This window comes from Theropithecus gelada, chromosome 4, assembly GCF_003255815.1.
Source record: "Theropithecus gelada isolate Dixy chromosome 4, Tgel_1.0, whole genome shotgun sequence".
In the NCBI taxonomy this organism is placed as follows: domain Eukaryota; kingdom Metazoa; phylum Chordata; class Mammalia; order Primates; family Cercopithecidae; genus Theropithecus; species Theropithecus gelada.
The window spans coordinates 59,278,347-59,306,021 of NC_037671.1; the positions used below are offsets into that span (position 1 = coordinate 59,278,347).

The 27,675-nt window shown below is 36.1% G+C and overlaps 1 protein-coding gene and 1 long non-coding RNA gene across 3 annotated transcripts in view; one reads left to right on the top strand and one right to left on the bottom strand.

The window, feature by feature from the left end:
- The window catches only part of ZNF451 (zinc finger protein 451), an 83,876-nt gene that overhangs the window by 43,199 nt on the left and 13,002 nt on the right, over positions 1 to 27,675 (top strand). The window contains exons 6-13 of one of the 2 annotated variants that reach the window (XM_025381605.1): positions 1,401 to 1,551; positions 3,113 to 3,239; positions 10,693 to 10,846; positions 11,343 to 11,490; positions 16,469 to 18,072; positions 20,079 to 20,222; positions 21,645 to 21,775; positions 23,272 to 23,458. In XM_025381605.1, the coding sequence (XP_025237390.1) occupies positions 1,401 to 1,551; positions 3,113 to 3,239; positions 10,693 to 10,846; positions 11,343 to 11,490; positions 16,469 to 18,072; positions 20,079 to 20,222; positions 21,645 to 21,775; positions 23,272 to 23,458 (2,646 nt within the window). The remainder of the gene's footprint in view (positions 1 to 1,400; positions 1,552 to 3,112; positions 3,240 to 10,692; positions 10,847 to 11,342; positions 11,491 to 16,468; positions 18,073 to 20,078; positions 20,223 to 21,644; positions 21,776 to 23,271; positions 23,459 to 27,675) is intronic. The other variant, XM_025381606.1, reaches the window with a different exon arrangement.
- The window catches only part of LOC112622265, a 60,174-nt gene that overhangs the window by 17,366 nt on the left and 15,133 nt on the right, over positions 1 to 27,675 (bottom strand). The window lies entirely within an intron of this gene.

Below are 27,675 nucleotides of genomic sequence, written 5' to 3' on the forward strand. Positions count from 1 at the left end.
AAAACCTTAATCACATATAATGATTTTGGGATTTAAAAATCATATTGTCTTAAGAGAATAATTCTATTTAAATGCTTAGGGCTTTGTAGAAAATTCAATAAAGATAAATATTTAGTTTTTTGCTATATAAAATATTCAAAGCATTTGAGCGAAATAGTCCACAAGAGATAGTAATAAAAGAGAGAGTAATCAAACTGTCTTTGAATCAGAATACTTGTGGTTGTTTTGTAATTGTTTTTATACGACTTAACTCTTTAAATTTTTCTTCATGTATCATGTGTTGGGAGTTTCCTTGAGGACATTTGGCTGGGGGATTCATCTACAAGTTTTGTGACTTTAAGATCAAATTACAAAGAAAGAAAGGGGTGAAAAATGGACCAGGATAAAGGAGGATTAATTAATTAAGAGAAGAAAATGGTAGACAAACTATTTCCTGATTGGCTTTTTAAAGGGAAAAAGAGAAAGGACAAAATAGGATAAGTAGAAAGGGGAGAGATATCAACAATAAGTAAATCTCTGCTTTGTGTTCTATAAATTTGTTATCCCTTGCCCTTATATTACTTGATGTCCAAATTGGAGCTGATTGATGAGTGGCTTGATTCCTCAGAAAATAACACACTTACCCTCCTTGCATCCCTGGTGTTTTCACTCCATCCTCTCTACCCCAGTTATGTTGTTTAATATAATTTTCGTAGAGCTCAGACCCTTTATAGTATAGCTAACTTTATAATACAGCTAAAATAGTTAAAAGAGAAAATAAGACTTAGAGGAAAAGATCTGGCTGGGCACAGTGTCTTATGCCTGTAATCCCAGCATTTTGGGAGGCCAAGGTGGGAGGATCACTTCAGGTCAGGAATTTGAGACCAGCCTGGGCAACATTGAGAGACCCTGTCTCTACAAAAAATAAAAATATTAGCTGGGCATGGTGGCATGTACCTATAGTCCCACCTGCTCAAAATGAAGGGAGTAGGGGCATAACCTTCTAATGCATTTGGTCTTTAACACATCTTAGCTGTTGAGCTTAAAGAAAAGGATATTTTTTTTTTTTTTTTTTACCTAAAGGGTATGCTACTTGGAGCTGGGCATGGTGGCGTGCTCCTGTAGTTTGAGCGACAGCAGAAGGATTGATTGAGCCTGGGAAATATAGCAAGATGCCCATCTCAAAAAAAAAAAAAAGAGAGAGAGAGAATGCTACTAGGTGATATTAAGGACTTTTTTTGGTCACAACTTGTTTACTTTTCGATTATTATATCTTTTATAAGAGAGGTAAACAATTATAATTAGAATCATCCAGTTGATGCTATATCATAATTTTCATTGTTTTGTCCTAATTTTGATCACTAGCCCAAAGGATAAGTATCTGAAATAATAACCTAAGAATTCATATTCTGATGATACAGGACTCAAAACAGGCACAATTAATTCTGGAACAAAAAGTTCATTCCGAAGAGGAGGCCAAATGCGAGTGTCTGGGAAACCAATTTTATGTCCTATAATGCACTGTAACAAGGAGTTTGACAATGGGCACCTTCTCTTAGGACATTTGAAAAGGTAAGTAGGATATTCAGAACAGTGAATGCTGAGGATCTAGTGAGCTACAAAGTGATTTCATAAAATGAAAGCGTAATGCACCTTTGCCATTATGATTATATAGCTTTATATTCCAAACTCAAATTATTTTGTGCCATTATGATATAATTTTTTCATAATTGGTGAAGTCAGATTCTTCTAGTGGGTATACCTTTTAGCTTTATGGGTATAGCTTTTAAATATTGGTTTTTCCCTGATATAGCTTATAAAGTTCTAAACAGACTTTTTCCATTGAAATCCAGATAGGTTAGTTTTAGAGAAATCCTGTCCATAAATGTAAGTTTCAAGAGACAAGGAGCACGTACATTTATTTGGTCTAGCCTGAAGAAAGATAATAGGCATTACAAAATAAATGTTAAAAGCAAACTAATGTAAGCAAAGTTAATAATAAAAATTCTATTTATTAAAACCTATTTTATCAATTTACTGAGTTTGGTGGTGTTTTTTGTTTTGTTTTGTTTTGTTTTGTTTTTTGAGATAGGGTCTTACTCTGTTGCCCAGGATGGAGTCCAGTGCAGCTTCCACCTCCCAGGCTCAAGGGATCCTCCCATCCTCCCATCTCAACCTCCTGAGTAGTTGGGACTACTGGTGTACGCCCCCACACCCAGCTAATTTTTGTATTTTTTGCAGAAACGTGGCTTTGCCATGTTGCCCAAACTGGTCTTGAACTCCTGACCTCAAGCAGTCTGCCCACCTCAGCCTTCCAAAGTGCTGGGATTACAGGCGTGAGCCACCGCGCCCAGCCAGTTTACTGAATTTTTGAATAGTGAAGCTTGAGAAAGTAGGTATCAAGGGAAGGTTGTATTAAACGTTTGAATCCCCATAGCCTCCCTTTCTAATAGTTGAAGAATGGGAAATTGAGAGTCTGGGGCTCTAAGCCATTGTCTTTCCCATATGTCTTACTGTACTTACGCCTTACCTTATCAAGAGAAGCTTCTAGAGGGAGTTGCAGCATTCTGTGAAAAACCACGTAAAGTCAAAGCTGGACCTGGGGTCAGGGAGGGAACAAAACTCGGTAGCATACTATATCTTAGCTAAAGTGCTCCAGGCAGTTTAAAATAATGCAGATTTATTAAATGTTAAAAATGAACATTAAAAGGATTAAAAGCCATTAGGGGAAACAAGTGTACTAGAAATCTTAGCATGAGATTATTATTGCAGTGATTTATTTAAAGTTAGTTGTAAGTCTTATGGTAACCAAGGCAAGAAGTAAAAGACGCTGGACTTACGATTTTCAAACGGGAAGTTTACCAGTTTGGTAAGAAATGCCTAAATCTGTTTTACCAGCTAGTTAGTACATATGAAATCTTGCATTAACTTTTACTCACTTTCTGAGGGAATTGCTGAGCATATGGGAACCACTTGATATTTACTATATATGAAGAACATTACTTAATATTTCAGTAGAAAAGTGCAAAGTTCTGAATGTGTGTGTGTATGTGTTTAGCTTCACAAATGAAGCGACATAGTTGTTTCCCTAGAAGGCAGATTTATCTAATGTTACCTCTCTTTTGCTGAGTAGGTTTGATCACTCTCCATGTGATCCAACAATTACACTACATGGACCTTTCTTCAGCTCCTTTGCTTGTGTAATATGTTATAAAAAATTTGTTACTCAACAGCAATATAGAGATCACCTTTTTGATAAGGTAAGAGCATGTCCTAAATTAAGAGTATTATTTTTCTAGATAGCCGTGGAGTTAAGTGTAGGTTTTTTCATGCTGCTCTTAAGCTTGCAATTACCAGTGATACGCATAAGTATCAAAACTGTGATTGTCAGTTGAAAATAAAATGATTTGGGCCATTGAGTTATTATAGGCAGGTAAACTTGATACCTTACAATCAGCAGTCCTAGAGATTATCATCAAAATCCTTTCATGGAGTTGCTCTGTGAAATTAAATTACCTTGTTCAAGATGCACTGAGTGAGTCACTTGATGAGAACCAGAACCCTGTTCTTAAGTCCACTGTCTTTCACTGCTTGTTGAAATAAATGTTGGAGCCATATAGTAAATGACAAGTTATTAATGCTAGTTTTAAGGAATATAACTAGTATTTAAAAAGCTATGTTATATAATTCTAATTAAGTGTTAAATCTTAAGGGATACGAGTTGATTCATGATATGCAAATCCATGTAATACAGAACTCTAATGGGTTTTTACCATATTTGATAGGAGGTATCCTTAATGACTTATTAACATTGCAGAAGTAATGTATGTTCATTATGGAAAATTTTTAAAATATTAACAAAGACAAGAAATCACCCTTAATCTCACAGAGATAAGGACTGTTATTAACATTTTGATATATGTGTTTTTAGTATTTCTTCATATATAGATAAATGTTTTTACGTAAGGTATCTAAATTGTTTTGTGATTTAAGGCAGTGTGTTGCAAACATACAAGCTTAAATAATCATCAAATCAGTGCATACATTTCTACATTTTAAATCAATGAATAATTTTCTTCTGTATGAATATAATATTTAATACATTTCCCATTGGATGTATTGTTTGTTTTCTATTATTAAAAGCAATGCCATATTAAATATTCTATTAACTAAAAACCTTTGAGAATATCCATATTTGGATATTTGAGTAAATGTCAAATTGGATTTACCAAGTAAATATTAGATTTTGAAATAGTAAAATATTTATTCAGTTATGTTTTCAGAATTTGCTTCTATCTAGAGCTATACCTGGAAAGTAACATGGAGAATAGCTTGGATTCTGTGTAGGTTCACAGCAGAGAATTAAAGCTTGCATTCTAAGTTTATCTAATTGAATTCTGCAGTCCTCCCCATCTTTGTCCTGGCACTAGAGAACATTTCCAGAACAGATGTACATCTTGAAGCAGATTTTATTTTACATTTTTTCATGAGCTTTTGAGAGCCTGTGTCTTATTCATTGACTAGGCCCTGTAGTACAAGAGAACTTAACTGTAGTTCTTATACACAAGGAGCTTGTGCTCTGGAATGAACAAGCTTTAATGGTACAACATAAGTGAAATAGGAGTTCAGAGAAAGGGGAGAGAAGTATGAGAGAATTTGGCAAAGCTTTATGGAACAAAAGAGGTTCTCCAGGACTGGATTTGGATAGATGGAAAGTAAAAATGATAGAATTCTAGGTAAAATTGCAAAGCCTAACCAGAATAGTGACTGTAGGAATAGATAGCATCCAAAAAGGAGTTAATATAGCAGGCCTGAGACTACTGTTTTTACAAAGACTTCCTTGCAATGTTGGCTCTTGGCTGGTGTATGAAAACTTGGATTTTGAGAGAGTTTCTTCCATTCTCTTTATATGAGTTGCTTACTGTGCAAACAGTAATACTGTGCAGTGTAGTTTATGCAGAACACCTGCTTTCCTTATGGGAGCCTGGAATTTTGGTACATGCTAGGCAGAGGTTTCCTATATGACCAGACCCCAGGAAACACCTTGGACTCTGAATCTATAATGAGCTTCCCTAGTAGACAGTAGTTCACATGTGTTATCACAGCTCATTGCTAGGGGAATTAAATGTGTCCTTTGTGACTCCTTTGGGGAAGATTTCTTGGAACCTTGTACCTGGTTTCCTCTGGACTTTGCCCTTTGTGCTTTTTCTCTCTATTGATTTTACTTTGTATCCTTTCATGCTGAGTTTAGTGAGTCCTCCTGACAAACCATTGAATCTTAGGGTAGTCTTGGGGATTCCTAACAAAAATAAACAGTAACATGATCATAAAGGCACAGGATTTTAAACTTGATATTGGCAAGAAGGAACTATTATAGAATAGTGACATGATGAAAATAACACATTATTCTTTTAGAGTTAGAAAGACTTCTAATTCTAGAGCCCAATTCCTTCCTTTTTTTAGAGACACTGAAGAGACTGAGTGGCATTAGAATGGCAGTATTGTTCAGAATGGATTCAAAGATATGGATAAAGAGACCAGTTTAGATGACTTTTGCAGTAATTTAGCTCTGAGATGAGCCAATGGCTAATTAGGTAATGGCATTCAGAATGAAGACCTTAAAGTGAAACCAAGAGACATGTTGAAGAAAGAAATGATAGGGTTATCCATTTCCATGACAAATGGAAGATTTGGGGAAAGAAGGGAAAAAAGGTGAAAGAGAACTACATTCCATACTTTAGTGTTTGCAATAGGTTACTGATGTTCTGCATTTTTCAGAATTAGAGTTCTTTCAGGACATGTTTCCCTATTCCAGGTACTGAGTGTTTTCTCTACTATAATGAGTATATATGTCTGTTTTCTTAGTAAATTTGAGTAGGTAGTTTAACTTTAAAATGAGTTACTTCACTTATTTTTTCCCCATATTTCATTAATTTGTTTTTTTTTTTTTTTTTTTTTTTTTTTTGAATCACACATTCCATGCTGTTTTGCACTCCTTTTTGCCTTCTCTCTAGGAAGAAGATTTATGACCTTCACCGTTCTGAAAAGCTGTATGGTAACATAGAAAGGGCAAAGGCTTTGGTATCAGACAGACCTGGGTTCCACTGTTACTTTTATTAGCTTCATGTTCTTAACAGGTTACTGAATCTGTGAGTTCAGTTTCTTCATCCCTAAAATGGTATCATTATACTTACGTACGAGATTGTTAAGAGAAAATGTAATACTGTATAAAGCACTTCAGGCCTGACCCGTAACCCTCAATGATTGCTTATTCCTTGATATTTGTCACTACAAGGACCCTAAGGAAACTAGTATGCATGGGGGGTTGTAATTGCCTCTTTTAAATTAACCAGAAGAGGTCACTAGAAGATTGTATAAGCCTTGCTGTTTTTTATAGGTATGAATTCTGTTTTGTAAAGATGGCAGTTCCCAATGAAAGAAAGTCAGATTATTCACACTTTGCATTGTTTTCCTTGCTTCCCTCCCCCATTTTCTTGCATCTTCAATTTCTTCCCTCTAGACTAGGCCTTCTCTAACTTTAATGTACACACAAATCACTTGGAAATTTTGTAAAAATGCAGATTCTGACTCAAGATGTCTCAGGTGGAGCCTTAGATTTATATTTCTAACAAGCTTTTAGGTGATGCCATTGCTGTCGTTCCTTGAGTCATACTTTGAGTAGCAAGTTTCTAGTGGCATTTGACACCTAAATCCGTCCAATGGCTATATCACTGGATAGCACACTGCTTTTCTCCCTTTTGTGTGACAGTGGTGGTAGATACACTGTAAGCTCCTTTGTACCTCAGTGTCATTTGTGATTTGGTTGACGCTACCACTGGTTATTCTGTTTCTAGGGCTACTGTATCATCTAAGGTGACTTTTCTTCTTTGCTAACCCGTCTTCCCCATCCCTAGGCAACCACTAAGCTACTTTGTGTGTCCATGGATTTATCTATTCTGGATATTTTATGTAAAAGGAATCAAACAATATGCAGCCTTTGTGACTAGATTGTTTCACTTGTCATAATGTGTTTCAAGGCTCATTCATATTGTAGCATGTATCAGTACTTCATTTCTTTTCATTGCTAAATAATATTTCATTGTAAGTACATACGCCGCATTTTATTTAACAGTTCATCAGTTGATGGACATTTGGGTTGTTTCTGCTTTTTAGCTGTTATGAACAATGCTTCTATAAACAAACATCCAAGTTTTGTGTAAACATACGTTTTAAAATTGCTAGGTCATATGGTACCTTTTTAATTTTTTTGAAGAAATGCCAAACTGCTATCTAGTGCACTGCACCATTTTACTTTCCCTCCAGCAATGTTTGTGGGTTTCAGTTTCTCTACATCTTATCCATACTTACTACCTGTCTTTTTAAATTTAGCCATTCTAGTGGATGTGAAATGGTATTTTGGTTCTACTTTTTTTTTTTTTTTTTTTTTTGAGACGGAGTCTCGCTCTGTCGCCCAGGCTGGAGTGCAGTGGTGCAATCTCCGCTCACTGCAAGCTCCACCGCCTCCCGGGTTAATGCCATTCTCCTGTGTCAATCTCCCGAGTAACTGGGAGCACAGGCGCCCGCCACCACGCCCGGCTAATTTTTTTTTTTTTTTTTTGTATTTTCAGTAGAGACGGGGTTTCACCGTGTTCGCCAGGATGGTCTCAATCTCCTGACCTCGTGATCCGCCCACCTCGGCCTCCCAAAGTGTTGGGATTACAGGCATGAGCCACTGCGCCCGGCCCTACCTTTTTTTTTTTAAGACGGAGTCTAGCTCTCTTTTGCAGGCTGGAGTGCAGTGATGTGGTCTCCACTCACTGCAACCTCTGCCTCCCGGGTTCAAACGGTTCTCCTGCCTCAGCCTCCTGGGTATCTGGGATTATAGGCGCCTGCCACCACACCCGGCTAATTTTTTGTATTTTTAGTAGAGATGGGGTTTCACTGTGTTAGCCAGGATGGCCTCGATCTCCTGACCTTGTGGTCTGCTGCCTCAGCCTCCCAGAGTGCTAGGATTACAGGCATGAGCCACCATGCCCAGCCCTATTTTTTTTTTTGTACAAGTTTGTATGGTGTCTTTTAATGTAACCAGAAATATGGTAAAAAGGAATTGAGCACTTTAACTTATCAGATATCTTATTTCCCATTCCTTCTCCCAATTTGTAGAATGTATTTGCAGGTATGCCATATATATATAAAATTTTTTTTTTTGAGAGAGAGAAATGGGGTCCTGCTATGTTACCCAGGATGGTCTGAAATTCCTGGGCAAAGCAGTCCTCCCACCTCAGCCTCCCAAAGTGCTGGGATTACAGGTGTGAGCCACTGCACCTGGCCAAGTATGCCATATTTTTGTAACAAGTATATTCTAATAAAATTTTATATAGAATCACATTTTGGTTCTGTTGAGCAAATCATTTAAATAACTTTATGTGAGTTCATTTATAACTCACAATTAAACTAAAAATGATTTAATGAGTTTAGGGTTCTTCGATCAGGAGAAATCTGTATAAATTGGTGGTTACTAAATGCCTTTATTACTCTTATCATTTAGAATCTTCAAATTGGAATGAAAATGTCCTCCTTGGTGTTATTTCTTCTGTGTGGCACTCATCAAATTGAAACAGGAGGGGAGTGTTGTGGGGAGGGTGTGGTGACAGCAGCATAGAATTCATAATGAGTATTGTAAAGCTGGGTTTAAATGGAGGTTTGTCTTTTCTATGGAGGGGTACAACTTGGGAGGAGGGGTAAGTTGGTTGACTTATCAGAAGTTCAATTTTCTCATTTCTAAATAATGAAAATGGTACCTTATGGGGTTATTATGAGGATTAAGTAGGTAAACATATTTAGAACCTCAGTGTAGTTCCTGACAAATGCTCAGTATAAATAAAAATTTTTTATCTCTCTTCTGGTTGCATCTCATAAGCACTCCACAAACTATACTGATGGTTCTAGTGTTAATGATAGTAAATATGAGGCATGATACAATCTTTAAGGCTATTACTCTAAAGACTATTAACAAGAAGTTAAATTATATTTATAACAAGCACACACAAATATACGTACACTTATAAATACACACTTTTTAAAATTTCCTATTTTAAGATAGAGGAGGCTCTTAACAAGGTTTAGAAACTTAGATGCTAGAAAAGACATACTTATTTGACTATGTCAAATTTTAAAAGTGACCATAGGCCGATCACGGTGGCTTATGCCTGTTATCCCAACACTTTAGGAGGCCAAGGCGAGAGAATTGCTAGAGTCCAGGAGTTAGAGACCAGCCTGGGCAACATGGAAAGACCTTGCCTTCACAAAAAATAAAAAAATTAGCTAGGTATATTCGTGTATGCCTGTGGTCCCAGCTACTTGGGAGGCTGGGATAGGAGGATTGCTTGAGCCCAGGATGTCAAGGGTGCAGTGGGCCAGCCTGGGTGACAGAGTGAGCTCTTGTTTCAAAAATAAGTAAATAAGACTATAAACAACATATATATTTGAAAAAATATTGCAAAATGGAAAATGAGGCAGAGAATTAATTTCAGTAACAGGACTGATACAAATTGACCAGAAGGAGAAAAAACGAAACAATTGAGAAATAAAGCTAAAGAATATGAATAAAAAATTCACATAAGAACACATCTGGGTAGCCAAGAAATGTATGAATAAATGCTCAAAGTCACTTATAGATAGGAATTGCAAATTAAAGTACCAATGAAGGCCAGGCATGGTGACTCGCGGCTGTAATCCCAGCACTTTGGGAGGCCAAGGCGGGTGGATCACTTGAACCCAGAAGTTCGAGACCAGCCTGGGCTACATGGGGAAACCCTGTCTCTACCAAAAATACAAAAATTGACCTGACAAAAATGAAAAAGATCTGTAATATATATTACTGCCAGGCTCATTCAGTACTAGGGGATATGTGAATTGGTATAGCCTTTTTGAAAACCAGTCATACGGTGTCTTTTAATATTGAAATATATATACCCATTAGCCCTATAGGGCTACTCTTGAGAATGAGAAAAAAGCACCTACCACTAAGAATATATATTCAAGGATGTTTACAAGATCATTATTTCTAGTGGGAAAAAAAAAATCAAAACTTAAGGAAAAAACTGTAAATAAATGCTGAGTGAGTTGAATAGATTCACACCCTGGCATAGTTTGCAACCATTAAGAAGCATTAATTAGAGATACACCAGCTGAATTTTAGGGATTTCCTTTAGGTACTATGGAATGAGAAAACTGATAGGCAGAAGAGCCTATAAAATAATATTTGATAAAACAATGACATTCCCCCTTATTTCTATGTGTCTTTGTAACTGATAAAGCATGGATAAATTTATGGAAGAATAATAATGCAGGGTAGAGTGAGTAAAGCCAAACATTAGGAAAAATGTATGTGGTGTGATCACATTTATGCATTTGTATATTACATGTGAATGTGTATGTAAAAATGAAAACTATATAGAAAGCAAATGTTCTTCTATATTTATTACTACAACAGATGGCCGTAATTTGGTTTTGAGGAAAAAAAACTAAAAATTTGACATTTGGGACCTCAGTTATGATAAAAGTTCCATAATTCACACTCAGGGAAGAACATCTTTCATGTTAAAAATTGATACAGGATATTGCAAATAAATGACAAATAGGAAATTTTGAGTTTTTTCAAGAACTTATTTATTTTAGTTTTCCATAATACAGCTTTGTCTTATCTTTTAGGAAGCCACAGATGATGGACATAACAACAACCTTCTTCCTCAGATTATTCAGTGTTTTGCATGTCCAAATTGCTTCCTTCTTTTTAGCAGCAAGGATGAGTGTTCGAAGCATATGTCTGGAAAGAATCATTTCCATCAGAGTTTCAAACTGGGTGGTATGTTAATACTCTCTTCTGCTGAAAATTATTAAACTACTTTAATCTTTGCTGATTTATCGTACTTCTCAGATCATTCTTGAGATTACATATCCTCATCTTAGTTTTAGAACTATGAAAATAAAAGATTATCTCAATTCTTACTTAAAAACAAAGATTCTTAATATTTATTTGTATGTATGAGTAAGGCTTACTAACTTTGAAGAGTGAAGAAAAACTTGGGAAGCAAATATTTATTCAGGATAATGTTATGTTATATCATAATATTGTGAAATTTTTCTGTTTCTTGGCATTTAAGACTCAAATTTTAATTTGAATATGAGTAAGGCATTCCTTGTATTTAAGGCCAGAAAGTGGCTTCCCTTAGATTTTTATTGCCAAAATAACTGTCTTCTTTTACTTACTCCAACTAATGTTGAGAAGGGCTAAGGAGAAGAAGGTTGGGTTACTCTGTACTCAGATAACTTTGCAAATTATAGTTTATTTTGTCTTTCAGAGAACAAAGGAATTGCACATCCAATATCTTTTCCATCTTTTGCAAAGAAACTATTGATCTCTCTGTGCAAAGATGTTCCATTTCAAGTTAAGTGTGTGGCCTGCCACCAGACACTGCGTTCCCACATGGAGCTCACTGCCCATTTCAGGTTTGTATGAGTCTGGAGCTGTAAAGGAGTACGGATGAGCTGTTTGCCAGTGAGAAGTTTCAACAAATACATTTTCTATTCCATGTTTCTCTCATTTTAAAATGAGAATATACAATTGCCTGGAAATTAACCAAATTTAGCATAGTGATAGAAGTTAGAGATGTGGAAAACATGGATATATTGATATTGCTGCAAGTGTAAAGCAAGCTAACAGTTCTAAGTTTTGTGTGTTTTTCTGTGTGTGTTCTGTAAGTATGAGTAGGAGAGGAAAGGGTTAAAGTAGAACCTTGGCTGTAAGTCAACCAGAATGGAAAGTGTCATATACAGGTGAAAGATTAAATCTCAAAGGCCAAATTTATCAAGCGACCAAGAAAAGATTCCAGTATGATTTGTGATTGCCATTGTATCTGTGAGATTATCTATATTGCTTAGTACATTGTTCCTCTTTATTGGTAAGTAGTATTGTGTGAATATAGCACAATTCGTTGATCAGTTCCCGTGTTGATAGCTACTTGGATTGTTTACAATTTATAGCTTTTATGAATAAAGCTGCTTTGAGTATTTTGTACAAGTCTTTTCATGGTCATATGTTTTCATTTCTCTTGGATGGACATTGAAAAGTGGAATTGTTGGTTCAGAAGTAAGTGTATATTTAACTTTATGAGAATGTACTAAATATCCAAAGTTGGTTGTACTGGTTTACATTCCTACAGGTAAGGTGTGAAAGTTCTAGTTACTCTTCACCCTTGCTAACATTTGATCTTGCCACTCTTTTTCATTTTAGCTGTTCTTACGTCTCATTTTAGTTTATTATGCGCATTTTCTTGATAAACAATGATGTTGGGCGCTTTTTCATGTGCTTATGGGCCATTTGTTTATCTTCGTGAAATCTCTGTTCAAGTCTTTTGCCGGTTTTGAAAAGTGGATTATTTGCCTTAATAGTGAGTTGGGGTTCTTTACATATTCTACATATAAATCTTTTGTCAGATTTGTATCTAGAATATAGGAATTTCTAGAATATACAAATATTTATGAGTATATTTTCCTAGCTGTGATTTTGCATATTCATATTTTTAATTATACCTTTTGATGAACAGAAGCTTTTCTTTGCATTAGGTGTAATTTGTTGATTATTTTCTTCTTTTATAGTTATGCTTTCTGTGTCCTGAGAAACCCTTGCCTCTTCTTGCGTAAAGAATGTATTTTATTTTCCTGAATTCAGCTTTGATATTTTTAAATATTTATGTTTATTTCTATAATCTATTTCAAATTTTTGTTGATTTTTACACCAACCATTGTCTGGTTTCCCTGGCAATTCTCTGTTGTTTGCCCATTTTCTAGTTCATTAATTTCTGCTCTTTAAACTTTGAGTTTAATTTGCTTATCTTTGTCTAGCTCTTAAAGGTAGAAGTTTAGATTGACTTTGGATCTTTGTTTTCAATGTAAACGTTTAAAAATATAAATTTCCCTCTAAGCCCTGCTTTACCGGCATCACACAGATGTTGATAAGTTGTGTTTTCATTTTTATTCAGTTAAAAATACGTATCTCTTTTTTCCTCATTTAACTGTAGAGCTACCATATGATCCAGCAATTTCTACTTGTTGACAGCCAAGAGCAGTGTGAACGTATATCCACACAAAGACTTGTATGTTTGTTTATAGCAGCATTATTCATAATAGTAAAAAAGTGGGACCATCCCTAATGTCTATCAGCTGACAAATGGATTTTTTAAAATGGACCTATCCATACAAGGGAATATTATTTGGCCATGAAAAGGATTGAAATCCTGATTACATGTTACAACCTCAATGAACTTTGAAAACATTATGCTAAATGAAATAAGCTACTCACAAAAAATCCATTTATATGATTCCATTCACATGAAATTCCAATAGGGAAATCTGTAGACACAGCAAGTAGTTGCTTAGGGCTCAGTGGTTGCTTGGAGTTGGGGAGCATGTCGAAAAGGGAGGTGGGGAGGTGATAGTTAAAGGGCATGGGTTTTCTTTTTGACATGATGCGATGTTCTAAAATTGACTGTATTGATGGTTGCACATATCTTTATGTGAAAAACAGTTGAAATTATATACCCTAAATGGGTGAATTATGTGAATTATATCCTTTTTTTTTTTTTTTTTTTTTTTTAAAGACAGGGTCTCTCTCTGTCACCCAGCCTGGAGTGCAATGGTGCAATCTTGGCTCACTGCAACCTCCACCTCCTGAGTTCAAGCGATTCTCGTTCCTCAGCCTCCCAAGTAGCTGGGACTATACACGTGTGTCACCATGCCTGGCTAAATTTTGTACTTTTTGTAGAGACGGAGTTTCACCATGTTGGCCAGGATGGTCTTGAACTCCTGACCTCGAGTGATCCGCCTTCCCAAAGTGCTGGGATTATAGGCATGTGCCACTGCACCTAGCCATGAATTATATCTCAATAAAGCTTTTAAAAACATTTTTGAAAAATGTTATCTTTGCCCTTTTGATTTATTCTTTGACCTATAGGTTTATTAGAAATGTGTTGCTTCGCCAGGCACGGTGGCTCACACCTGTAATCCTAACACTTTGGGAGGCTGAGGCAGGTGGATTGCCTGAGCTCAGGAGTTCGAGACCAGCTGGCTAACATGGAGAAACCCCATCTCTACTAAAAATACAAAAAAATTAACCGGGTGTGGTGGTGCGTGCCTGTAATCCCAGCTACTTGGTAGCTGAGGCAAGAGAATCGCTTGAACCCGGGAAGCAGAGGTTGCAGTGATCCAAGATTGCGCCACTGACCTTCAGCCTGGGCGACGGAAAGATTTTCTGTCTCCAAACACACAAAAAAGATACGTGTTGCTTAACTTCTAAAGGTTTATAGATGTTACATTTAGGTATTTAATTTATAAACATTTAGGGATTTTTATTATTTCTCATTTCCAATTTAATTCCAAAATAATTAGAGAACATATTTTGTATAATTTTTTTCTTTTGAAATATATTAAATGTATAAAATTGTAGCTGGTCTGTTCTCTCTGGAGTTTAGTAGTGAAGAGAAGACACAGTTTTTCTATTTTTTTATTTTCCTAGAGAAGTTGATTTATTTTGAGTTAATTTGTGGAATAGTACGTGGTTTTATTGAGCCTAGTTCTTCAGTGCAAAAGCAACTATGGGCATGACATTTGTCTGACATAAAATTAACCAGTTCTTTATTTTTATTTCTTTACTTACAAATTTAGGGCATACGAGTGCAGTTTTGTTACATAGGTATATTGTGAAGCTCAGATATCTGGGCTTTTAATGTACCTGTCATCCAAATAGTGAACATTGTACTCAATAGGTTATTTTTCAACCCTTACCTGTTTCCTAACCTCCCACCTTTTGGAGTTTTCAATGTCTATTTATTATTCTACTCTATATGTCCATGTGTACCCATTGTTTAACTCCCACTTAGAACTGAAAATTTTCAGTATTTGACATTCTGAGTTATTTCACTTAGGAAAATGGCCTCCAGTTCCATACATGTTGCTTCAAAAGGCATGATTTCATTCTTTTTTATGACTGAGTAGTATTCCATGGTATATATGCCATATTTTCTTTATTCAATAATCCGTTGATGGACACTTAGGTTGATTCCATTCATTATTGCTATTGTGAATGGTGCTGTGGTAAATGTACAATGGTAGGTGTCTTTTTGATATAATGCTTGCTTTTTCTTTAGGTAGATATCAGTAGTGGGACTGCTGGATCAAAGTGTGGTTCTATTTTTGTTTTTTTTTGAGAAATTTCCATATTGTTTTCTATAGAGGTTGTACTAATTTACATTCCCACCATCAGTGTATAAGTGGTCCCTTTTCTCTGTATCCTTGCCAACATCAGTTGTTTTTTGACTTTTTAATAACAGCCATTCTGACTGGTGTAAGATGGTATCGCATTGTTGTTTTCATTTGAAGTTCTCTGATGATTAGTAATGTTGAGTATTTATGGGCCACTTGTATGTCTTCTTTTGAAAAATGTCTGTTCGTGTCCTTTGCCCACTTCTTAATGGGATTATTTGTGGGTTTTTTTCTTGTTAAGTTCCTAGTAGATTCTGAATATTAGTCCTTTGTCAGATGCATAGTTTGCCGATATTCTCCCATTCTATAAGTTGTCTTTATTCTCTTGATTATTTGTTTTGCTATGCTTAAGCTTTTAAGTCCGATTTGTCTATTTTAGGGCTTTGTTGCATTTGCTTTTGAGGACTTAGTCATAAATTTTTTGCCTAGGCCATTGTCCAGAAGGGGTTTTCCGAGGCTTTCTTCTAGAATTTTTATAGTTTCAGGTCTTAGTCTTTAATCCATCTTGAGTTATTTTTTGTATATGATGAAAGATATAGGTTCAATTTTATTCTTCTGCATATGGCTATCCAGTTTTCTCAGCACCATTTATTAAATAGAGCGTCCTTTCCCCAGTGTGTATTTTTGTCAGTTTCGTCAAAGATCAGTAGTTTGTAGGTATGTGGCTTTATTACTGGGTTCTTTGTTCTGTTCCATTGATCTGTGTGTCTGTTTTTACACCAGTGCATGTTGTTTTGGTTACTACAGCCTTATAGTATCAACATTAATCAATTATTAAAGAATAGGTTCTGGGTTGTCTAGAATCTTAACCATAGTGTTCTTTCATACAGTTTAATTACCATGGAGAGTCTAATAATTTGCCTGTTCAATAAGGTCCTCTGTCAGTGCTTTTGACACAGATTTTAGTTTTCTAAAATTTGCCTGAATTTTTAAAAATTTGAATCTAGTTTTAGCCTTTTGTATTTTAACTAGAAATAGATAAAATGCAGATAATACTCAAGTATTTGAGGTGATAGAACATCATTATGTCATCTGCATCTTTATTGAAAAGTATCTTTTAGTGCTTATATATACATTGGTTATTTTATAGTTCCTGCAATAAAATGCAGCAATGGTATGTTTACAAAATACTTCTCAAAGAGTTTCTATTTCTTTTTATCTAATTTAGAGTTCGTTGTCGAAATGCTGGGCCTGTAGCTGTAGCTGAGAAGAGCATTACCCAGGTTGCAGAGAAATTCATATTAAGAGGTTATTGTCCAGATTGCAATCAAGTCTTCGTGGATGAAACCAGCACCCACAATCATAAGCAGAATTCAGGACACAAAGTCCGAGTCATTAACTCAGTGGAAGAATCAGTCTTACTCTATTGCCACAGCAGCGAAGGGAACAAGGATCCTTCTTCTGACGTGCATTTATTGTTGGATCAATCAAAATTTTCATCACTTAAAAGAACCATGTCTGTTAAAGAATCTAGCTCACAGGACTGCATTGCCATTCCAAAAAAGAAGATGAATTTAAAAGATAAAAGCCATGAAGGTATCGCTTGTGTCCAGAAAGAAAAGTCAGTAGTTAAAACCTGGTTCTGTGAATGCAATCAGCGATTCCCAAGTGAAGATGCAGTAGAAAAGCATGTTTTCTCAGCAAACACAATGGGTTATAAATGTGTGGTCTGTGGAAAGGTATGTGATGATTCGGGGGTCATTCGTTTACACATGAGCCGGATTCATGGAGGAGCACATTTAAATAACTTTTTTTTCTGGTGTCGGACATGCAAAAAGGAGTTAACAAGGAAAGATACTATCATGGCACATGTGACTGAATTTCATAATGGACACCGATATTTTTATGAGATGGATGAGGTAGAAGGTGAAACTTTGCCATCATCTTCTACAACATTGGGTAATTTGACTGCTAACAAGCCTTCATCAGCTATTGCTATTATTGATCATTCCCTGGCAAATAGTTCTCCAAGGGGCAAATGGCAATGCCGGATTTGTGAAGATATGTTTGATTCCCAGGAATATGTAAAACAGCACTGCATGTCTTTGGCAAGCCACAAGTTTCATAGATACAGCTGTGCTCACTGCAGAAAGCCTTTTCATAAGATAGAAACATTGTACCGACATTGCCAAGATGAGCATGACAATGAGATAAAGATTAAATACTTCTGTGGGCTTTGTGATCTTATCTTTAACGTGGAAGAAGCATTTTTGAGTCATTATGAGGAGCACCACAGCATAGACTATGTATTTGTGTCAGAAAAAACTGAAACTTCAATTAAAACTGAAGAAGATTTTCCAGTAGTAGAGACGAGTAACCAGTTAACCTGTGGTTGCCGTGAGAGTTACATCTGTAAAGTCAACAGAAAAGAAGATTATAGTAGATGTCTCCAAATCATGCTGGATAAAGGAAAACTTTGGTTTCGCTGCAGTTTATGTTCGGCAACAACACAGAATTTAACCGACATGAACAATCATATCCATCAAGTGCACAAAGAAAAGAGTGATGAGGAGGAGCAGCAGTACGTAATCAAGTGTGGCACCTGCACCAAAGCATTTCATGATCCTGAGAGTGCGCAGCAGCATTTCCATAGAAAACATTGCTTCTTACAGAAACCTAGTGTGGCTCACTTTGGATCTGAAAAGTCAAAGCTGTACAAGTTTACTGCCAGTGCCTCACATACAGAGAGAAAACTGAAACAGGCAGTAAACTATTCAAAAAGTTTAGACCTGGAGAAAGGAGTTGAGAATGACCTAAGCTATCAGAATATAGGTATGGCTTTAAAGCTCTGTGCAAATTTCATATACTAATATTGAAACTTACAATGTACCCACCTCGATTTTGAAGCAAGAAATAGGATAACTTCTTGATGATATGTTAATTACTACGGTATATACATTTTAGGGGTTTGTATTCCTACTGCTACATTTATCCACTTTCTAAACTTAAGGGGACAAAGAGTATATATTGGCTTTAAATAATATATATTTTAGATATCATTTTATTTTACAAAAGGTGTGGAGATTTTGAAGATGAAGGAAGTCGATAGTCTTTCTGAAAGTTAGATTTCAAAGTTATCCTAGTATTAATATCGTTTAGGTTTTTCTTGTAATATTTGGATTCACTAAAAAGATAAATCATGTGAATTCTTTTTGTTTCTATTTGGCCATATTCTTCAGTGTGAGAAATTTTAAAGGTCATTTCAGTATTTGTATATTTTTGTTATGATTAACTTGGAAGCAAAGCTTTAACATACAATTAAAATAGCAATTAGAGGTAGAGTTAAAGTGGTAGCAAGAAACCAGGGGGAAAATTGAAATATGAATTCCTTCTTTGTACTTACTCCAGTCTTTCTGTCTTCCATATGATAGGATTAAGTAAGTCTAGGCAGGTGTTAAGTTTTTATTTTGTTTAGAAGTATAATTTGTTTTGTTTAGAGTATAATTTTAAGTGTATATTCTTTTATTTTTAAATTTTTTTTTATTGAGATGGGATTTTACTATGTTGCCCAGGCTGGTTTCAAACTCCTGGCCTCAAGCAATCCTCCCATTTTCGCCTCCCCAAGTGTTGGGATTACAGGTGTGAGCCACCACACCCGACGTAAATCTATATTCTTTTAAATAAATATTAACTCTTGGTGAGTTATACAATGTAGTGTATTTGGATACAGTGAGAATATGTGCAAATTTTGGCCAGTAATGTATTTTTATGAACTATTGAATTTTTACATTCTTGCTCTATAGTGTATGTAGATTTTAACATCACCTTTAGTCATGGCATATTTTCAGTGATAATTAAATCATGAGCTACCTAGTCAACTCTAAACAGTGAAACACTGGTTACGCCATTTTATATTCTCTTTGGCCTTTTTTTTTGTGTGCTTCTGTTTACTTTTTGTTTTTGGAATTTGTGTTAGTCTGCATTTGATAGAAAATGCAATATCTAAATCTAGAGTTACTCAGAAGTTAGAGAAAAGACATAAGGTGGCTTGGAAATGGAAGGGAATGGCAGTAGTATATTCGAGGGAACTATTAGAATAGAAACTATTCATTTTTTAAATAATATAACATTCTAAAGTTTGCATTATTACCACAGGAAACTTTAAGGCCTTGTCAAAGTGGAAAAGTATGAAACAAGATAAAGGGGAGAGAGAATGAGAGTTGGGGCATGGGGGAAGGTGAAAGAAGAATCAGAGAGAAGCAAGAAGATGTGTTTATAGGGGGAGGTGGCACTGTACCACTGGCACCTATTTGTAGCACTGCTTTATGGCAGCAGGATTCCAGGTGATTTTATTTCTGCTCTCTAGGGTGTTTAATCATAGACCTAGAAGGCTACTAATAAATCAGTTTAGACTGGGAAAAGAGCCAAATTCTGGTGGTGAAAATGTTCTTAATAGGTAACTTTGGAATTTTATATGGGTGGTGGTAGTTTTTGCTTATTTAACCTTAAAACTTGGTTTTCTAGTTCTTCTAGTACATTAATGTTTTTAAAAAATTCCCTGTATAAATGACTTTTTAACAATCCTTAGAGTTGATGGAAAATATTTGCAAGAAGGATATATAATCAAAATTTGTGAAATATTCACAATATTTTTATCTGATTTAAGTGTAAATGGTGTCATGTATAGATTTGGATTTCACAAAAAGGTTTAGATAGAAATGAGTAACATTCAAGGTTAGTATTTTTGCATGTTAGCCTTCTAATATCTTTTGGACTTGAAATCAGAATGATTTTAGCAAATTCTTACTGAACTCATGTTGATATTTCTCTCTTCTCAGAGGAAGAAATTGTTGAGCTTCCAGATTTGGATTACCTGAGAACCATGACTCATATAGTCTTTGTAGATTTTGATAACTGGTCAAACTTTTTTGGTCATCTACCAGGGCATCTAAACCAAGGAACATTTATTTGGGGCTTTCAAGGTACGGTTAATAAGAAAAACAAAAGAAAACCGTTTTTCCCACCTCTTAGACTATAGTTCAGTTTAAAAGCCTCCCCTTAAACCTTCCTGGATAGATCATAGGAACATAATTGGAATATTGTTCTTTTGTATTATAGTTACTCTGCTAGAGTCATTTTCTCTACATGCCTCTGTGGTAAATGTTAGCTCTATCTGGTGACTCAAAAGTTTATGGATCTTTTGGCTGGGCGCGGTGGCTCACGCCTGTAATTCCAACACATTGGAAGGCCGAGGTGGGAAGATCGTGAGGTCAGGAGATCGAGACCATCTTGGCTAACACAGTGAAACCCCGTCTCTACTAAAAACAAATTCAAAAAATTAGCCAGGTGTGGTGGCGGTTGCCTGTAGTCCCAGCTACTTGGGAGGCTGAGGCAGGAGAATGGTGTGAACCCGGGAGGCGAAGCTAGAAGTTGCAGCCGAGATCGCGCCACTGCCCTCCAGCCTGGGCAAGAGAGCGAGCAGCCGAGATCGCGCCACTGCCCTCCAGCCTGGGCAAGAGAGCGAGACTCCGTCTCAAAAAAAAAAAAAAAGAAACAGTTCATGGATCTTTTGATACTGATTGAAAAAGCCTTTATTCAACACCTAAAGTGTGTCAGGCACTGTGGCTTTGTACTAATATGGTTACTGATTATTATGGTTTTATCCCTTTTAAAATACAGAGAAGCAGATGTTTTGTTTTTGTTTTTGTTTTTTTCCCTCAAAGTTTTAAAACTAATAAATAGCAGAGTTAGCTTTTGAAATTTGGCCTTTCAGCTACAGGACTAATGTCATTTTCAGCATGTCATAACTGCCTCTTCGGTTCATCCTTGCTGTTCTTAAGTGTTCAGCTTCATCTAAACCTCTTTACAAATTGTTGACCAAACCTGGGGGAGAGGCTTCTTTGGTTTACAGAGGATTAGTATAGTGAGCATCTGCTGTTGTTCGTGTTTGATAGAAAATAGCATGTAAAGAGAAAGATTGGGATTAAAGATAGAAACATGCTGACCTGGATAAGTTAGCCAGTATAATTGCTTTAGTAAGTTGAGCTTTGGTGATTGCCCATCATTTCTGCATTGAACAGTGATGACATTTGTAAAAACCACTTATGCTTACACTTACAGAATAATGCCATTCAAAGAATTCTTGCACACATTACTTTTGATTTTGCTTAATATCCATGTGAGTTTTAAGATGAGTTGACAGATTCAGGGAATTTAGTCCACTTTCTCAAGACTGTACAGCAACAAGATGTTGATGCTTATGCTCGGATGGAGTTCTTCCACATTCTGATTTAGTACTTTGCCTCTAGAAAAGTTTTTTTTCTAGTATATGTTTTTTCTTGATAAAATTTTTGGCCTTTCCTCTCCTGTTTGATTATCATTTTTGCTTTTTCTGAAATTAATAGGAGGAAACACCAATTGGAAGCCTCCACTCAACTGTAAAATTTATAATTACCTGAACAGGATTGGATGCTTCTTCCTTCATCCTCGCTGTAGTAAAAGAAAAGATGCTGCTGATTTTGCCATATGTATGCATGTGAGTCATTGTTTTATTCAAAATCTAATGTGAATCTCACACCCACTTGCATTTTTTTCCCACTTGAATTGTAATGAGAGTTATAGACCATTCTTCAGTACTCCAGGTTCTACCTGTGACTATTATGAAGGCAGGACCCCATAGCATATTTTTATTGCTTTATCCTCAACTTCTAGCAAACCTTCAGCTATCCATGGTAGATACTCAACTATTTGTGGGATAAATGATCAAGAGATGATACTGTTTTTTGGTTTTAAGACAGTGTCGCTCTGTTGCCCAGGCTGGAGTGCAGTGGCGCAATCTCAGCTCACTGCAACCTCAGCCCCCTGGGCTCTAACGATTGTTGTGCCTCAGCCTCCCAAGTAGCTGGGACTACAGGAGCATACCACCATGCTCGGCTAATATTTGTATTTTCAGTAGATGGCGTTTCTCCCTGTTAGCCAGGCTAGTCTCAAACTCCTGGCCTGAAGTGATCCGCCCGCCTAGGCCTCCCAAAGTGCTGGGATTACAGGTGTGAGCCACTGCACCCGCTGATGATACTGTATTTGATATATATTAAGACATTTTCATATTTTAGTATCTCTAAAATTAAGAGGTACCTTAACAATCACTGTTGGCCTAGATAGAATTTACATTTGCTTCTGCCTCTGCCAGGTACCTAGAGAAACTGCCAAACTGAGACCCACTTTACATTTTTTGCTTGAGGACTTACATGTCACACTGATAATGTGAATTTACTCGGCAAACTTGTTGACTACAGCTTATGGTTTAAACAACAAAAGATTTCTTTTTCCCTCTATCTAGTGCCAAGATTGAATCATGCAAATTGCCTTGCTTACCTTTTCTCTATGACAGATTTATTTCTTATTTACCCTTACATTGAGTGTATAGCCCATTGGTATTCCAACTTTATGTGAAGTCTGTTGGACTTCCATTTTGGCTTTTTCTTTTTATGGCACATAAAATAGCTTATCATATAATTTAATAGCATCTTATATTTGATTAAATGTGGGGTATTTAATTTATGAAGGAAGTCTTTCTCTCTGTTTTCTTTTTTTTTTTCTTTTTGAGACGGAGTCTCACTCTGTCGCCCAGGCTGGAGGGCAGTGGCGCAATCTCAGCTGCAACTTCTACCTCTCAAGTTCAAACGATTCTCCAGCCTCAGCCTGGAGAATCCAGCTTGGGATTATAAGCACATGCCACCACACCTAGCTAATTTTTGCATTTTGTAATAGAGACTGGGTTTCACCATGTTGGCCAGGCTGGTCTTGAACTCCTGACCTCAAGCGATCCACCTGCCTCAGCCTCTCAAAGTGTTGGGATTACAGGCGTGAGTCACTCACCCAGCCGAAGGAGATCTTTGTGTCATACTTTGGTAGGGATTAGGGAACAAGCTTAATATACCTTCCTAGGTATGTGTTCATTGTGAATAGATATAACTTGTTTTGAAACTCGTGCTGATTTTTTATCAACCTGTGCCATTTGTTCTAACTTAGGCTGGCCGTCTAGATGAACAACTACCCAAGCAAATTCCTTTCACCATCCTCTCAGGAGATCAAGGTTTTCTGGAGCTAGAGAATCAATTTAAGAAGACTCAGAGGCCAGCTCATATACTAAACCCTCACCACTTAGAGGGAGATATGATGTGTGCCTTGTTAAATAGCATATCTGATACCACCAAAGGTACGCAGCTGCAGTCACAGTGCAAACCACCCAAGAGGAGGAGACTTCACTGCTGAGAAAAACCAATAAACTACTGTCCGCTAGTGAACTGTTGCCTGCTTACTAAACCATCATGTTCTCTTACTTCTATCTTACTTACCTTTTTTTTTTAAAATCTCACTTTCATTCTTTAGTGTTTTAGGAGGAGGATGAATTCATAATAATTTTCTGGAGCCTTTTTTTGATCTAGTAGATAAAATCTCTATTGATGTATATAAAATATATATTCATGCGTTATAGTATGTTACTATAATTTTAAGAGCTCAGAATTCACATCTTCACTTTGTTCCTGAAATTCCAAATTGACCTTCAGTCTTTTAGAAAGCAGTGTGTTTACAGTTGAAAACCGGAAAGCAATAAAAAAAGGTGATCATTTAGGAGGTTGACAGTGACAAAATGAAATGCTGTTAGGCTTTTAGGTCCTTAGAGAAGTGGGTACATTCTGTCTTATTGCTGGGCCTTGCACTTTCTTCTGTACCTTTGTGAGATTATTCAGTGAAAGGAGTGCTGATGTCCATTTTCACTTCCTAGTATATAAGAAAAGATGTAATTCTAAGGATTCAGAAGTTTTGTTTTTCATTTTTCATAATTTCTGCAGTCAAATGTTCTACCACTGAGCTATACCTCTCTTTTTCGTAATCTCTGAAGAAATATGGATAGAATAATTAATGTTTAAATATCCTAATAATTTAAATTCATGAATAAGGTTTGAAGATATTAATGAATTACCTTAATGAAAAATAGTGGCTTTTTGGCATTTTTATTGTGTGCCTTTTTTAAAGTTTTCAACTCTGCTTGCCTCCTAGATTTTTTTTTCTTTCAATATATTTGGAAGTACATTTTGATTGAAAACCCATTTTGGAGAATTTTGCTCTAGTCACTGATTATAGTGGATCAATTCACTTCTGCAAAGTTAGGAATCAGTAATCTGTGCTCTTTATACTCTTTAAAGCAGAGTAATGATGGAAGATTATAAAAGAAAATGAACTCTTGTATCTTTATGTCACTTCCTCTTTAATTTTTGTTTTCACTTGTTTTTTCTATCTGTGAATTTCTTTTTTCTTAACAACAACAAAACAAACAAACAAACAAAAGCCACTGTGTGCAGTGGCTCACGTCTGTAATCCCAGCACTTTGGGAGACCAAGGCAGGTGGATAACCTGAGGTCAGAAGTTCAAGACCAGCCTGGTCAACATGGTGAAACCCCGTCTCTACTAAATATACAAAAATTAGCTGGACATGGTGGCTGTTGCCTGTAATCCCAGCTACTTGGGAGGCTGAGGCAGTAGAATCACTTGAACCCAGGAGGCAGAGGTTGCAGTGAGCCGAGATCACACCATTGTGCTCCAACCTGGGCAATAAGAGCAAAACTTCATCTCAAAAATAAACAAACAAAAATCAAAACACCTCTTCTACTCTTTTGCCATCCCCTTCCCAGTCCTCAACATCTACTTAATATCCTGTAAGATAAAGTTTGACTTTTGCCACACAAGGCCAACCTCCCTTTCCTTCTCTTACGCTTCTGCTTTTGGGAACATTTATAACTCCAAATGTGAAAGCTGTTAGCGTTTTGCCTCTATTTCAATTATGTTTGGAATGAGAGGTGAATATGAGTAGGCTTTCATGGGTATATTAGGGTTGGAGGTAAGATATAGGTTATTAATATCTGCTGATTATGCCGTTCCAAATGACTCGTATGTTCTAGATATTCTTTTTTTTTTTTTTTAAATCACCCATACTCAGTACACATTTGAACTAACTACTTTTTGGATGCACATGTGTACTTATTCTTAATTTTTGTGACATACAGAGATTGTGCACTGCATGAAGAAGGATATAGGCTTTGGTTCAAATGCTAACTTTGCTGTTTCCTAGCAGTGCGATTTCAGGCATGTTACTTTTTTGGAGCCTCATTTTTTTGTATTTATATGGTTGTAATAGTGATGTATGTAAAGTGTTTAGCACAGTATATAAAGCACTTTAGCTATTTAACAAATAATAGCTATTTTTTATTATTACTACCATAAAAAGAAAATGTGATTCCTAGCCACTACATTTTTAATGTTACACTGAATCATAGTATATTCAGGCTTAGTTATCTGATTTAAGACCAAATTTTTTCTTCATGGAAGACTTAAAACCATCAAATTGCCTGTAGTGAACTTTATAAGGAATCAAAGAAAAATCATTTTCTTGGATAACTTTTTATTCCATTTCCTTTCCTAACAAATAGCTTTGTGAATAGTTGAGTGATAGTTTCTATTAAGGAATGGTATTTAATATATAATGGGACTCAGTAAATCTCTCAATGTCCATTAATATAATTTTTGTTACTAAAGAATGCCAGGCTAACTCCTTGCACATAGCTAAACATAGTGTTCCTTCTTGTTTTCAGATTTGACAGCCAGTCAGTTTCTTAAGGCAATATGGTTTTTGGGATGAAGGGGTCACTGGACCTTTTTGAGGATCTGATGAAAACTTTCTATACCTTCCTTCCCCCAAAATAAACATATATATACTACATTGCATACAATTTCAAGGGATTTGTGGTCTCAATGCTTCTAGTTGCCAATCAACAAACAAAATTGTCCTTTGGGATGTAACCTAAGTTTATACTGTAAGTGAACAGTCCCCAACCATTTTGGCACCAGGGACTGGTTTCATGGAAGACAATTTTTCCATGGATGGAGGCAGGAGGTGGGGCATTAAGATTCTCATAAGGAGCGCACAACCTAGATCCCCTTGCATGTGCAGTTCACAATAGGGTTTGTGCTCCTATGAGAATCTAATGCCGCTGCTGATCTGACAGGAGGAGGAGCTCAGGTGGTAATGCTGGCTCACCTGCTACTCACCTCCTGCTGTGCGGCCCAGTTCCTAACAGGCCACAGACTGGTACTGGTCCATGACTTTAGGGTTGGGGACCCCTGCTATAAGTAACATAGAGTGATAAGTTCTCTCATATTTGTTATTATACAGCCAGGCTGGTGATTTTTCAGATTTTTGAATTTTTCACCATAGCATAGAGAAGTGATACAAGTTTGAGTCTCTTATTCTTTATACGTTTTCAGAAATTTACCATTAGCAGGACTAAAAAGTGGTTTTTATTAGACTGAAGATTGCTGTATAAATAGGATCTTTGGAATATTGTAATCAGAATCAATGATCGTATGGTATCATACTAGGAGAAATTAGTCTTCGTTAATTTCTCTGTTAATTGAAAGTCTTTCCAGAGGTACTTATTTCAGGAAAAATACAGATATTTGGAGTTGCTGGTTTTGTATATCGGTGTCCAGTCATTTGTTCCTAAGGCATTGTTTTTTGTGTGGTGGGGAGAGGAAAGGTTAAGTAGCTTTATTACTGGTACTTTTTTATGCCTCCCACTTGGTTAATTAGGGTAAAAGTTCTTTTCTCTCCTTGTAAGCATCAGGGTTTCAACATGAACATTTTAATTACAGCTGTGATATATGTATAAATTCTTGTAGAGACATTTAAAAAATCTGTTAACTTTAATTTCTGCCCCCACCTTGGTCTTCTTATCCTTCATCATTTCTATTTTATATTGTACTTTTCCTCACTTTCTTAACACTTAAGATACATGGATCCTTTCTGGTAATCCCAATCAGAGAAGCTAGGTAGACTTTCTTAGACCATTTACATTTTATTCCTAAATATTTCTTTATTCTAATTCAAGCCTTATGTTTCAGAGCAGATATAACTTGTCACTTAAATGTTGAAAGAAAAAAAAAAGTGAACTTTTTTATTGAAAAAAGTTTATTGAAGTTTATTGTAGTTTATTGAAGACCTACTATGTACCAGCCACCGTGTTAACTGCTTTTTATGTTTGTAGTGTTTAAAGATGTTTAAATATGTTTAAAGAACTTCTTCCACATGCTTTTTAATCCGCTTTGCAAGCTGTGAAGTAGATGTTGGATTACCCCATTTTGTAAGTGTGGAAGGAAGCAGAGGTTCAGAAAGGTTAAATAATCTACCTGCAGCTGCACAGCAAGTGCTTTGCTTTTCATTAGTATCAACGAGTAGGGTGAGACTTTCACTGACACAAATACCGGGATTTCATGATGTAGAGCTAGCCACCCAATGTGAATTACTGGCTCTAACCATGTCCTTGAAGAATGAAGGTAATGGGAGATATTCAAACCACAGTATAGTGACATTGCAGA